Below are 14,982 nucleotides of genomic sequence, written 5' to 3'. Positions count from 1 at the left end.
TACCTTGTGAAGACCCCACTCACTTTGCTTCAAAACGGCTCTGCTGCTACACTGCTAAAACCAGCCACTGCACTCAAAGGCGAACTGCACCCGTGTCTTGTCCTTCACAAAATCACACATGGAAAAATAGAAAAAAAACTGGAGCTGCATAGTCCATAAACCGAACCTGCATCGCGAAGATAAACAGAATCAGTCATGATTCAAAAAAAGGAAAAACAGCCTTGCAACTTTCAAGAAGCAAATTGTACATAAACAATACAAGACAATACTGCAGTAGAGCACACAGTCAGCACCATCATTCAAGACACCATAAGCCTAGCCTATTGCAGCACACGATTTATCCATCCACATTCAATTCACTTCACAAGTTAAACTAACAGAGTACAAAATCTGCAAACTCAAGGGAGTCCAGTTCAAGTTACACTCAGTAAAAGCCAAGGGTGTTTATTTGGCTCAATCAAGCAGCATATCAGAGTCCGTGCTTCGTCTCGCCGAGGGAGAACACCTAAATACTTCCATAACCGTCCTAACAGCCACCTAACTACCAGACAGAATTCTCAAACAGAAAAAACCTGTAACTACTTTTCTAACTAACCAACTGCCAGCTCACCTTAACCAACATAACTACCTTCTAACCTTTAACTAACACTCCCTAACTGAATCGCAACTAACTCATAATCAACTTCAATCCCCACCATCCAATCACTAACCGAAATTCAAAATCCAATGGCTAACAATCCCTCACACTCTAACTGAATCTCAGAACTTCAACCTATATAACTGAACCTCTCTCACTGATTCAACACACGCCATTTCACACTCTCTTCTTCTCCACACACGCTTCATTCACCACAACTCACTCTTCATCATTCATCTTCCTCATTCAACCTCTATCTCTCCCTCTCACTCCAATTCACTCTCCCTCAATCTTCAATCACTCCCTGTAACTCTTCTCACACCTCAATTCTCTCCTTCCCTCTACGATACGCTCACGTTCAGAGGCCACCGGAGCTTCTCATCGGAGCTCCGATCGGTCGAGCTTAGCCTCACGTAACTCTCAACACTCCACTCTCAATCTCACGCATCATCAGAGACAACAACGCAACAACTCGAGAAATTCAAAAAAAAGAAGAATTCGAGGAGAGGAAGAAGAACAACAACAAAGAGCTAAAGGATAATGGATGCGTGTTATTACCTGAGTTCCAAAGGCATCTCTGGTCTTCTTTCTTTCTCACGTTGAAGAGGCGCCGGACCGTTCTCCGGCAGGTAAGCTTCGTCAATCCCTGAATCTTCATCTTTTTTCGGTATTCTTGATATCACTGTGAAGCTTAAAACCTCGTGTCTCCTTCCCCCATGGTTATTGCTCAAAAGGCCCCGGGATTTCCGTTCAATTTCAGACTTAGGTTAAGGTTCTCTGTGTTACCGAATTAGAGAAAAAAATGAGAATACGATTTGAGGATCGATTTGAGAGATAAGAGAGGATGTGGTTTGTTCTGTCACGGTGGCGGATCTAATCTCCGATCAAAAAGAGAGAGTAAGGCTTGGGGCGCGCCGGTGAGAGAGAGGCGAGAACGAGAGATGAGGGAGAGTTTGAGTTTAACTGAAGTTGATACGTCACATTAACCCTAGGCCCCTTTTGCTTTTTTATTTCTTTTCAATTAAAATTCTTTTTATAAAATCTGAAAGAATGATGATGTGGATCTGAACAAAAACATAACCATGGGCCGAATTGCATCATACGCCCCCACTGGCCCAATCACGCCACTTTTTGGCATAGAAAATCTGAAACAAAAATGGCTGTGGGCCTCCATCCCTGGGCCTGCGCGAATTTTGGTTCACACTCCATAATCCAGCATAAACCCCCCTGACTCCATTATTTTTCTTATTAGAATTTAAAGTTTTTGGACATAGTTTTGATCTAATTTTTTAGGTAATAAAATCATAATTTTGTTAGATTTTTAGATAATAAAGAGACAATAAAATCAATAGAAAATTTCTTGGTTAGTTTTTAGATCATTTTTAGGAATTAATCTTGGTTCCTTTAATTGATAATTTTTCACCTAAAAACTCATAAAAATAGTAGTTTGTTTAGTTTGATTTTGACATTGAATTCTTTCACTAAAAACACATAAAAAATAGTAGTATTTTTTAGCTTAATTTTGCACTAATGCTTGAATTGCTTTTGTACTATTTCCATGTCATTTTTGTATAATTGTCACGTGATTTTTGTTACTTGTTTTTGGCCATATTTTTGGCCTACTTTGTTAATATCGTTTTAATGCTCCTTTTAGAACTTAGTCACAATGTTAACATTAGAGTTAGATTAGAATTTACCATCAATAACATAGATGTAGAAATTAGGACTAGTTCCCTTTTTGCATTCTTTTTCTTTTCAACTCTAAAACATCTAATAAATACTTGATTAAAATCCCTTTAAAAAACACAAAGAAAATACTTAAAACACTAATAATCAAAGTGAAAATTCTTAAAAAGGGAATGGAAGCTTGAACGTCCCTTGCTTTAGGGAACGTTCGAGTGCTTGGATCTCCCTTGCTTTAGGGTTCCATTCAGGCGTAAGTTCCCAACGTCTAAAAAACACAAACCAAAGAGTAACTCGAGTTTCCCTTGCTTTAGGGATTTTCTCTAAACACTCAAACTCTCTCTCTTTCTCTCCTCTCTTAAGGGCATTGTTATCTCCGCTCTATTGCATCCTAGGTCGATCCCTTATGCAAGAGCGCGAGCGTTAACTCCGCCCAACTAAAAAACACAAAAACAAACAGAAAATCTTGAGCCGAACTACGGCGCTCTGATTCCTGAAAAGGATACGTAGGCATCAAGTCGCGGGGCTTGAACGAGCACATTTGTAAATAGTTCCTTCTTTTCCCCGTATTTCTTTTGCATGCATTCGCATTTAGGTTTAGACATAGATACACCCTTTAGATAGAAACAAACATAGGTGGATACCATCGAGTACGATGGGCGTGAGGGGTGCTAGTACCTTCCCCTCGCGTAACCGACTCCCGTACCTTGATTCTCTGGTCGAAAGACCTCGCTCTTATTCTTTGTTAGGTTTTCTGATATTCCTTTCCCTTATGGGATAAATATATTGGTGGCGACTCTGTTCATTTTTCGCGAGCGTGCGACAACCTTCAAACCAATTTGGCTTTAATCAGGGTAGTTCTAGTGCTGCTGGATGCTACGAACCTGAAGTCTTTTCCCAACCCACTCCACCACCACGACTTAACACGTTTGAGGGGATGGGTAACCGACTTTACAACAGCGGTTTTCCGGATAATTATGGGGGCGTCGACGAATTCATAGACAGCGATCCACGAGACATCCCAATTCCAGGCCCAGTGACACAAACATAGCAAGAAGCACAAAGGGGCAGGGGTAGGGGTAGAGCTAGGGAAAGGGGTGGTGCCAATATTCGCGGCGGAATCAACGATCGCGGCAAACGTGTCATAACAAGACGAAATTGCGGAACAGATGGCTATCTTGGCGATGGACGCCATTGATCATTTTGTTGTATTTTCTTTAATCAATTGTATCGTTTCTCTAATTATTTGTAATTGATGTTACGTTTCTTTATTATATTGAAATCGATGTTACATTTTCGGTTTACAAAATGTCAATTTGCGTTTTGTGCACTACATTTTTTAGGCTAAAAAAATATTTTGAAAATTTATTTATACATATATCTTAACAAATAAAATAAAAAAGGATTTTTAAAAATAAAAATATTAACAAATGTTAACTAAAATAAATAAAAAAAAATGAAAAAAAAAAGGATTTGGCCTTATGCGCCAAATGGTTTGGCGATTAGGGCAAAACCCTAAACTTATGTGCCATTCCATTTGGCGCAAACACCCTTAATTTTAGGGTTAGCCAATTGGTTTGGCGTATGCACCAGAATCCAACACTTATACGCCATTTCAAATGGCGCATTCACTTAACCGGTGTCCCAAACCTAGACAGTTTGGTAAATACCCCGAAAAATTGATTTTTTCTGTATTATTTTTATTAAACATGGTTATTTTAATTTTTTTTTCTATTATTAGTTAGGTAGTTGATAACTCTATATATCCTTGACATATATATATATATATATATATATATATATATATATATATATATATATATATATATATATATATATATATATATATATATATATATATATATATATATATATATATATATATATATATATATATATATATATATATATATATATTACAGATGTGTATACCTTTTAAAGAAATTAGTTTTTTTTACGGAATTTATTTATTTTCATAAAACCTTATTTTTTTACAACCTAAAAACCCAATAAAAAGTAGAACCAGAATTGAAATGGTAAGAGCACAAGAAAATGGCGAAACGCAAGAAATCCGAATCCAGTTCACAATCGGCGGGTAACGGGAGCACCATATCTGAGTATGAGGAACAAAGACTCCGGAGAATCGCAGAAAACCAAGCGAGGTTAAAGGCATTGGGGTTACCCCAAATGGTCTCTTCCTTGAAAACCTGGCCTCAGATTAAGCAATTGAAGAAGAAGGGAAAGGAAAAGGTTGAAGATGATGATGATGAAGAGTATGAACCCGAAAATGAAGAGGAACGGGAAACTGAATCAGATTCTTCCAGTGAACATGAATCTGAGTTTGAAAATGCTTCTGGGTCACGGAAAAAGAAGGTTTGTAATGTAGGAGTTTACGTTTTTCAATCAAAATGTTTCATTTTTTTTTTCATGAAGTGTTGTTTTTGGAGTTTGATTTTTAGTTCAAAATGTTCGCTTTTTCAATCAATTAGTTTAAAGGATACTGAATCAGTTTTAAGTGTGAGAATAGTTAACTTAATACTATGATATGATATGATATGATATGATATGTCGATGTTTTAAATAGCGGATGAGGCGAGACATAAATAATTATGTGATTTCGGTTGTTATAGATGCTGCGTTACGGATTGTGGTTGCAGCCAATGAGGTTTAGGAGAGATTATGAAAATAGTTTATGACATGTCTACAAGCTATTTTTCCACTTTTTTAGTTTTCGGTGAAAGTAGTTTACGACTTATGCAAGAACCGTTTAACATTTTACCTCTTTGATTACACAATGTTGTGCGAGACAGAATGTTGGGTAGTTAAGAAGCAATACGAGAATAAAGTGAATGTAATAGAAATGAGGATATTGTGTTGGATGTGTGGTAAAATTAGGCATAATAAGATTTGAAATGACAATATTTGAGAGTGTTGGGGTAGCACCTATAGTAGAAAAGATGGTGGTAAATAGACTTAGTGGTTTGGGCTTGTAGAAGGAAGACCGGTAGGTTTTGTGGTTAGAAGAGTTGATCATATGGAGAGGAATCAAAGAGGTAAAAGAAGACTTAAAAAACTATAAGAGAAATTATTAAAGAAGATAGAGATTAAAGATTTAAAGAGAACATGATCCTGAATAGAACTTTATGACGGAACTTGATTTATGTAGCTGACCCCACTTAGTGAGATAAAGTTTCGTTGTTGTTATTGTTGATTACACGTATTATGTATGCTTAAGATCTTATATGATAAGCATCCGTTCGAAAAACACTTAATTGAGTGGGTTACCCAAATGTCCCATGCTTTTCGAATATAAAGATTTGATTTTGTGTCTTGTAAATCAAGAAATATACTATAGCAGAGGTCCCAATGTGTAGTTTGTGGAAAAAAAATAGGCATCAAACTTGAACTTTATGATGCTTAAAATAAAAAATATAAGTGAAGTTAGTTTAAAAATTACGATACGTTAAAAGAACGAAAGAAAAGTACAACAAAATTTGCATTTGAAGTTATTTTGATTGAGCTTTCATCCAAGCATTAGCCTATTAATATCATTTTTATGGTAGAATGCTCTGTATTTGATTATTGTTTGGTTTGATATGAGTACTAGGATGCTCGAGCTATGCACTTTTTTAATAGTTATTATGCATAACCAGAACAGTTACGGTTTCAAAATTATGCCGACCTTTACTATTCTTTTCCTTGATAATAATTGTAGGCGAAGAGCAAAAGTTTGAAGGTGAAAAGTAGAGTAACCGCAACCGGAAAGAAGCACGGTGGTAATTTAAAATATGTTGATGAAGAAGAAGAAGCTTGGATGCAGGTAGTCTTGATTTTTGGATCCTATTGCTTGCAAATGCTTAATATCAATACCGATCATTTTATTGCTATGCTGCCTATAAGAATAATGTTGTGAATATAGAAAGCATCTTAATTTCACTGTATGTAATCTATAAACAGGCAATTGCTCTTTCTCTGCAAAAGTCTGCGGAGCCTTCAGTTTGCTCTAACACGAATGTAGGGAACATCAGCAAGGCTGAGAAAAAGGAAAACATTAACATTCAAGAAGATAAGGAACGAAAGAACAAAAAATCGGTCTGTATGGAGTTTTTCTATTTACACATTGGTTTTTCCTTTTTTGTAATTTTTTAGTTTGTATACAGAGTCTTTTTAGTAACGTTTGATTCTGTCGACAGTTTATTAGTCGGCTGCAAATGACCGAGGATGAACTCATTGTACACTTTTTCCAGCTTGATGGTAATTTTATAATTTCTGTTATTCTACTTTTTGTTCGTTGAGGTCAATTGTTTGTCAATGAACTTATCTGAATAACCAACCAAATTTTCCTTTTTTCTTTCTTTCTCTGGTTTAAATTCATGAAGACGTGCTATAGGATATTGATAAAGCTATTTGTGACATGCAGAAGCAGGAAAAGGAACCGTAACAATAAGGGATTTAGAAAGAGCGGCTATAACTCATGATTTTTCATGGACAGACACTGAGTTGGTTGATATGATTCGTTGCTTTGATAGTGATGGAGATGGAAGGGTAAGAATTATTAGCTACTTTTTCGATGATTTTGTTTTTGACCAGAGAACGTTGAGAACACTACGAAGCATTTGACACCACGTGCGACACCAACTCTGATAATAATTTGAAAAAATATTAAGGGTTGTATATAATCACAAGTGTTAATGTCGCGTTGGTATCAAATACTGACAGGTGTCGGATGCGTCTTCAATCTGTAGTGCTCCTAACCTTGTAGGCTACATAACCTTCATTATTATTGTTAACTAATTAAGTATAATGGGCTTTGTTGCAGCTAAGTCTAGACGATTTTCGCAAGATTGTTGTTCGATGCAACATGATAAAAGACTCACAGAATTCTTGACAAGGTAGCTCAAAGTTTTTAGGATTCTTTGTTGACTAGTGACCATCACTTTGTATATTTCTAATGGAATATCATATTTGTTTCAAGTAGTTGGATACTTTCTCAATATTAATTTTTTTTTCTTCTTAAAATTATGTATAATTGGAGCTCTATCTTAAAATAGACTTACTTGGCCATTTTGATGCTGAGATGCATAGTCCATACTATCCAATTTCATTTTTCAAATTAAAGTATATTTTAAAAAATCTTTAAAAAAAAGTTGAAGTTCTTCCTCGTTTGTTTTGTTCATTGACATTCATCTTTTTTATCAAATTAAAATCTAGAAGAGATTTAAATTAAAAAAAAAAAAAAGAGAGCATAATTTCATAGTATTCTTCATAAAAAATACTATGAAATTATAAACCCAGCAAACCAGCACTAATTAAAAAAAGAACTAAATTTAAACAAGAGAATAAAGGAAGAAATTGATATTAAAAAATACTATGGAGGTGAGTTCATAATAATCCAAAAATTAGAGAAGAAGAAAGAACAAAAGTAGCCATGATAAAAAATAGGGTTAAATAGTGTTCACCCCCTGCCAAATAAGCGAGATTCGGTTTTCCCCCTTATTAAAAAAAAATTTAGCCTTCGCCCCTTAGAAGAAAACAAGATTCTGTTTCCAGGAACCCCCTATCACCTGTTTGGCTGACTAAATAAGCGAGATTCGGTTTTCCCCCTTATTAAAAAAAAATTTAGCCTTCGCCCCTTAGAAGAAAACAAGATTCTGTTTCCAGGAACCCCCTATCACCTGTTTGGCTGACTGGAAAATTAAAAATTAAGATGCAAATGCTAGGATTCGAACCGCTCCTCTAATGATAAAATAGCACAACACCAACCACTGGGCCATGAAACCTTTCTTGTTTAATATGTTCATTAATATTTATTTATTACTGAATTTATTTACTTTATTTAAATAAACATATATATAAACATATATTAATAATAAAGTATATTAATAATAAATATAAAAAAATGTAATATATAAAAAATGTAACATATATATATTACTTTTTTTCAATTTACATTTTTTTAATAATTTTATTTAATTTAAGTTTTTTTAATAAATTTTTTTAATTTACGTTTTTTTAATAAATTTTTTTAATTTACGTTTTTTAATAATTTTATTTAGTTTTTTAATAATTATATAAATGTATTATTTAGTAATTAATATAAACATTTTTTTTAATAATTTTAATAAACGATTTTAATTTTTTTATTGGAAACGTTATATAATTATATAAATATAAAAGTTTATTATAAACTTTTTTTTAATAATTTATATAAACTTTTTTTTAATATAAACGTTATATAAATTTATATTTTAATGATTTATATAAACTTTTTTTTAATAATTGTAATAAACCTTTTTAATTTACGTTGAATAATTTTAACGTTTTTTTTAAATTTATTTAAATTTTTTTAAAAAAAGCTGTACATATTTATTAAAAAAACGTTTATTAAAAAAATTAAAAACGTTAATTATAAACTTTATTAAAAAAACATTTTAATTAACATTTATATATATTATATTATATAATTATAAGAAAAAAACATAAAATATTTAATTTATGTTTTTTTATAATTATTTAACATACAGTTTTTTTAAGTATATATGTACAGCTTTAAATTATACAATTAAACTCAGCTTTAAATATAGTTTAATAGGAGCAATGTTATTTCAATTAAAACGAATTGACTTAGTGGTTTGGGGGTTGGTTTATGTCCATGTGCTCATGGGTTCGATTCTCATGGGAGACAATTTTTTTAGAGTTATTAAGCATAATATTCAATAAGCAAGCCACGTCAGCAGCCAAACAAGGATAATGGCGCTCCGTCAGCAAGATTCCAAAAGCCCAGTCAGCCAAACAGGTGATAGGGGGTTCCTGGAAACAAGATTTTTTTTTTTAATAAGGGGGAAAACCGAATCTCGCTTATTTGGCAGGGGGGGTGAACACTATTTAACCCTAAAAAATATATTATTTAATTTATTGACATTTATTTTTTAATTTATTGCATAATCAATGATTGTGATATTAAAAATATTGATTGTTTAATAAATTTATAAAATAAAACAATCTTATCAGAAGTACAACATGAAAATAAATAAATAAAAATGGTATAAAGATTTTTTTTGGTTGAGTAGTCTAGTAGTTGGAGTTCATCTTATTAAAGATGAACAAGTGAGATGTTGCGGGTTTGAACTCGTGCTCCTGAACCCGAGGTTCCTACATAACTACCAACAGCTTAACGAGACATCATGAAGATCTTAGTTCCACTTAGGAATGATAATAGGTAAGGTTTGAATATGGTATTATAGTACCGTTCCCTTAACAGTAGTTTAATTTTCTTTTATAACCAAGTCCTTACATGCGTGGTCATTGATCAATCTTTCTACTCGTACTAATACTTTATAGGTGCATAAGTACCTGTTCCACTCTGGAACCAAAAATAGAGAGATATATAGAAGGTGTGGTAGACAAGAGCTTCTGATGTGGCAGAGCACAAGTATACCAACAAGGTTAGTACTTCGACGCTCAAGTCAGTATGTGAAAGAGTAGAGAGTATTCAAATTGTGTTTAAAACTTGTTATCTGAAATGACGCCATTCCCTATATATAGGGGTGAGGATTAACGATCTCGCTATCTCAGGCGTGGAATAAGGAGGACCGTTGGATGCGTCTGAGACACAAATCTTCTGCAACAATGTATATCATAGTCCATGGTAAGGAGGAAATTCTAGAATCAAGACTGTATAGTCGGTTGAGAGGATTATGGTCTAGAACAGACTATCTCAGGGTGGTCGGTTCAAGGGGATGATGGCTACCCCAAAACTATAGCCCAAGCCCTCATGCTTGAGTCGCAAGGTGAGGGTTTGGAGAATTTCACCCTAGGCTACCGATCTCCTTTATATGCAAGAGATACAATTGTTGATAGGATACATTTCTTTCCATATTCCAGAACATAAGTCTAGGAAGAACTAGAGTCATTTTTCCTTGGACCTTTCTTTTCTCCTCCTTTTTGAGCAATTATTTATTTCTCTTTAGACATTTTATCTTCCTATACTTCGAGAAAGTTAATTGGCATGGCTAATACTGGGGCTCTACCACTCCTACTGAAGACGATAGAATATGTAGGTAGTAAGACAACAACACCATTCCTCTTTTCAAATGTCTCTTCTCACCCTTGGGTGTTTGCTTATCCTTTACTACTTTTTAGACATGTGTTTTTAATTACTTGATGGTGGCTCCTTCCAATTTCATCTATTGAGTTGGGCGTACGCAGGAGCTTACCAATACTGGTGCGAATATCTGAAGGGAAACCATTATGTCATCTTATTTTTTCATCTTTTTCGATGCCATCGTGGCCCGACGAAGAGAACATGAGTTAGTTTTCTTGGGGCCGACGATATGAGTCTTTGAAGACTTTCCTTAGTTGTTGCACTTTGTGAACCGCTTCTTCTTGGTTAGTCTCCTTCATCTCATGGCTCACTCGATCATTTGCATGGCCGATCCAAAAGTAGAGGGTAAGTGTAAGCCTTTGTTTCCTCGTTGCTGGTTGGTGAAGCATGTTCCCTCGGTCGAGGCCGATAAAAAATGTTTGAAGCGTCTGATTGATGTTTCATTACTAATGGAGGCTCGCTCTCGCGAGGATTGTTAGGTTGCCTTTAGTAAGTTTTACATTTCCTCCATTTTTTTGATGTTAGTTTTCCCTTTTCTAGGTGCTTGTTTAGATAACAATCAAGTTTTCGTGTAGATGTGATGAAGGATGATATTTTTGTACAAAAGAGAAATGCTAGGGTCAGTTGCTTTAACACTCTCTATTTACACTCTCTTATTAATTGGGCCACGTCATACTATTAATTAAACTGGGAACTTGGTTACCGCCTCTCCAAATTAAATACTTTATGAATTAATAATTTTTTATTATTGGTATCTCAAGCGGCATTTTTTTCTCGCGCCAAATAATTACGTCTTACTCTTAGTGTATTTGTTACAGCTATCAAAAATGTATCTTCCGATCTATCAATCTCATCAATAGAAAGCAATTTTGTCCATTTGTGAATGAAGGCTACACACCATTACTTCTACTGTTCAAGTCATATATCACATTTGGGTGTCTTTAAAGAGTAAACGTGTTCTTCATTTTGCAAGGTATGATTTATATACTGTGTAGTACTTTTTTTCTCAATAGAATAAACATGTTCTTTTACTTTCTTAAATTGATATCATGTACTTTTTTTCCTATAAAAACATTCAAACTGTTATTGCTTATATTATTCTAAAATATTTTTTTATTGATTTTTATGTTTGCTCAGTGTGTATCGAACAATTGTCACTTTTTTAATATTTATATATATGTATATATGTATATTAGGAATTAATGGAATTCATTGGTGAAATTGAAGAGCCTGTTATTAGTGAGAATGCCAACAATGATTCATATGCTAGTGATTTAGAGGCTAATAATTTTCAAGAACCTTGCTTGGAAATGGAATTTGAGTCACAAGAAAATGCTTATTCTTTTTATGTTCAGTATGCTAAATGTGTTGGATTTGGTGTTTCCATCAAAAGTAGTCGCCGTTCAAAGATTTCTAGACAATTTATTGATGTCAAATATGCTTGCACAAGATATGGAAATAAACGAGAGTCGACTTCCCAAAATCCACGGCCTTGTTTGAAGGTGGATTGTAAGGCTGGCTTGCATATTAAAAGAAGATGTGATGGAAAGTGGGTTATCCATGGCTTCATTAAAGATCATAATCATGAACTTTTCCCAACATATGCACATTATTTTCCTTGTCATAGAAGCATCAATAAAGCTCAAAAGCAATGTATTGATACTTTGCAACATGTTGGAGTGAGAACAAATAAAATTTATGCCACAATGGCCAAACAACACGGAGGATATGAAAAAGTTGGTTGTTTGGAGAAAGATGTTAGAAATCATTTGGATAAGGAACGTCGTCTGAATTTAGAATCAGGAGATGCAAATGCAATGTTGGAGTGTTTTATGCTTATGCAAGAAGAAAATCCAAGATTTTTTTATGCATTTGATTTGGATGATGATGGTCGTGTAAAAAATGTATTTTGGGTGGATGCAAATGGTAGAGATGACTATCAAGAATTTGGAGATGTGATTTCATTTGATACCACATATATCACAAACAAATACAAAATGCCATTTGCTCCATTCATTGGTGTGAATAATCACTTTCAATCAAGACTCCTTGGTTGTGCATTACTAGCAAATGAGTCATCTGAGAGTTTCATATGGTTGATGAAAATATGGCTTAGGGCAATGGGCGGCAAACCTCCAAATGCAATAATAACCGATCAAGATAAAGCAATGAAAGTGGCCATTGAAGAGGTATTTCCAAACACTCGACATCGGTTTTGTTTGTGGCATATACTTAGAAAGGTGCCCGAGAAGTTAAGCCATGTAATGAGAAAAAATGAAGATTTCACCCGTGATTTTAACGCATGTATTTACAAGTCTCGGTCAATACAACAATTTGAAGATAAATGGAAAGAAATGGTAGAGAAATTTCAACTGTCAGAGGATGGGTGGATTCGATCTTTGTATGGAGAACGTGGACATTGGGTTCCTGTTTACATGAAAGATACATTTTTTGGTGGCTTGTCAACGACTCAAAGATCAGAGAGCATTAACTCTTTTTTCGACAAATATGTTGTCATACCCTAATTTTTGACCCCCCTGAGATGACATATCTTCAGGATTTTTCATCAGGTCAAGACAAGTACCCAGAGCAGTCATTTCTCCATCTGATACCTAATCGAGGATGCACAAAGACAAGAAAGCTCAGGCAAAGGATCAATCAATACAAAGATTAGCCTCTAATACAATCATGGAGCTCAAAAACTTCACTTTTCTCATCTATGATTGATTAGACATCCAGTCATATGAGTACAGGCTTACTCAGGTCACCAGACTAGGGTTTTGAGCCTATCAAGGACTAAAATCAGGGATCACATTTGGGAAACCCTAAGAAACCTCAGAGGGTCATTCAAAGACATCAATCATCTTCAAATAACTCATATTACAAGGTCTACTGGACATCACACTTCAATTCAAAGTCTACAGTCATTACTTTCACATGGTCGACAAATTAGGGTTTTGACCTAATTCACCAAGATAGTTGACTTCTGATCAGGGCATGAATCCAAAACTCAAGACATGATTCAAGGATCTCTACTACCTCCATATAATCCATTTATATCATCCATTTGGGGAGAAGATCTTATTTCTACACAAAAGCCCAAAAATTCACTTTGTCAGGAAAAAGTCAACTGTGAAGGATCATCATTGACTTTTAAGGTTTTTGGTCAAAAAATGACTTTCAAAGATCAATATCATCAATATATGGATATCAAAGTCATTTGGCCAAAGAAATTCAAAGAAATTCATCAAGGAGCGAAAAGTCGGGAATTAGGGTTTTTAAAGGCATGGTGAGATCTCAAAATTTCACCTACACAACTCAAAAAACTTCCAACATGAAAGTTGTAGATCTTGCAAAATAAAACAACATCTTACAAGGGAACTTTTTTCAAAAGATCAACCATTTATGAAGTTTTGGAAATTTTGAAGTTTAGGTCATAAACACTTAGAAATTTTTCTAAGTGTTTTAACCTAGTTTTCTTCCAACTTTGGCCTTATTTTTCACAAATTTCCCAAAGGAATCTGAAGAAGACATAAACTAATGATTTGAAGTAGATGTTTAGGGCTTTCCAAATTGTGTTCAACCTTCTCAAAATTCAATTTGAGCTAGGAGTTATGCTTGTTCAAAGTTGGCCTCATAAAGTGAAATTATAGGTCATGTGCAAATTGGAACTTTGCAATTTTGTGCATTTTGCTTCATGAATGGATGCTACACGACCCATAACATGTCTGAAACAATGCCATGCATTCATTTTCACCATGGCATGAAGATTGAAGAAGATTCCCAAAAGCAAGAACATGTGATTATGTAATCATTACTTTTGAGAATTTATGATAAGCAATGATTCACCAATTGGAATCTTCTCCTAAGCCAATAGAAACTTGCTACATATCAGAAATGTTCCCTAAGATCCTGCAAGATCAATGGTTGGGAGAATTGGCTCGAAAATGCATCATTGCATTTTGGAGATTCTTTGAATTTCTTCATGGCTAAGAAACCAAAACTCCCTCACTAAGGAAGCTCACTCCTCTGCAGCTATACTGATCCATTTGCCTATAAATAGAGGCCTCATTCTCATTCAAAAAACACACCAAAGCAACTCAATTACTTGCTTTCTCTTTCTCTCCTCTTGTTCATTGTTTTTCAAAGTTCTTTGGCAAGAAGAATCGTTTTCTTCAAACCAAAGCTCATCTTTGGAAAGTGAGCATTCCAACATCTCAAGGGAGGTCATTTGAGGTGATCCAAGCACCTGGATCACTTCTGTAAGTGGAGGAACACCATTGTTGCTCTCACTTGGAAGCATTTGCAGTTGGAGGTCCATGGAGTAACTCAGGGAGTCTCAGGCCAAACCAATCATTCAGACACACTCCCTAGGTCATAGTGGAGCTAACCAGATGGCTGCAGCTCACCTGTAACTCCAAATTCAACAACCTCCATGTTCACTTGAAGCTGAAATCGAGGGAGGTCCATAGAGCAATTCAGGAGGATTCAAGCTACAATAAGCATCCAGTTAGCATCATTGAGTCTCAGGGAAGCTATTGAGATCATTCATTCAAGC

General features: G+C 34.6%; 2 protein-coding genes across 2 annotated transcripts; both read left to right on the top strand.

The window, feature by feature from the left end:
* The first annotated feature begins 4,315 nt into the window (after window positions 1-4,315).
* LOC131606393 (uncharacterized) lies at window positions 4,316-7,339 on the top strand. The gene is made up of 6 exons (XM_058878625.1): window positions 4,316-4,693; window positions 6,036-6,140; window positions 6,278-6,412; window positions 6,514-6,574; window positions 6,741-6,865; window positions 7,140-7,339. Exons 1-6 carry the CDS (start codon window positions 4,373-4,375, stop codon window positions 7,206-7,208), a joined length of 816 nt encoding a protein of 271 aa, XP_058734608.1. The 5' UTR covers window positions 4,316-4,372; the 3' UTR covers window positions 7,209-7,339.
* Window positions 7,340-11,626: 4,287 nt separating this feature from the next.
* On the top strand, window positions 11,627-13,796 carry LOC131604373 (protein FAR-RED IMPAIRED RESPONSE 1-like). The gene has a single exon (XM_058876818.1). It carries the CDS (start codon window positions 11,627-11,629, stop codon window positions 12,947-12,949), a length of 1,323 nt encoding a protein of 440 aa, XP_058732801.1. The 3' UTR covers window positions 12,950-13,796.
* Window positions 13,797-14,982: the final 1,186 nt, after the last annotated feature.

The sequence above is a fragment of the Vicia villosa genome, linkage group LG5 (assembly GCF_029867415.1).
Source record: "Vicia villosa cultivar HV-30 ecotype Madison, WI linkage group LG5, Vvil1.0, whole genome shotgun sequence".
NCBI lineage: Eukaryota > Viridiplantae > Streptophyta > Magnoliopsida > Fabales > Fabaceae > Vicia > Vicia villosa.
The sequence above is the reverse complement of the archived record's forward strand: the minus strand, read 5'-3'. Positions and strand labels throughout refer to the sequence as shown.

What these genes read in the sequence shown, in the direction of transcription:
- LOC131606393 (XM_058878625.1), top strand. Translation starts at nt 4,373, where the DNA reads ATGGCGAAACGCAAGAAATCCGAATCCAGTTCACAATCGGCGGGTAAC. An exon ending in CTGGGTCACGGAAAAAGAAG is followed by an intron (nt 4,694 to 6,035) that starts GTTTGTAATGTA and finishes TAATAATTGTAG; the next exon opens with GCGAAGAGCAAAAGTTTGAA. An exon ending in AACGAAAGAACAAAAAATCG is followed by an intron (nt 6,413 to 6,513) that starts GTCTGTATGGAG and finishes TTCTGTCGACAG; the next exon opens with TTTATTAGTCGGCTGCAAAT.
- LOC131604373 (XM_058876818.1), top strand. Translation starts at nt 11,627, where the DNA reads ATGGAATTCATTGGTGAAATTGAAGAGCCTGTTATTAGTGAGAATGCC.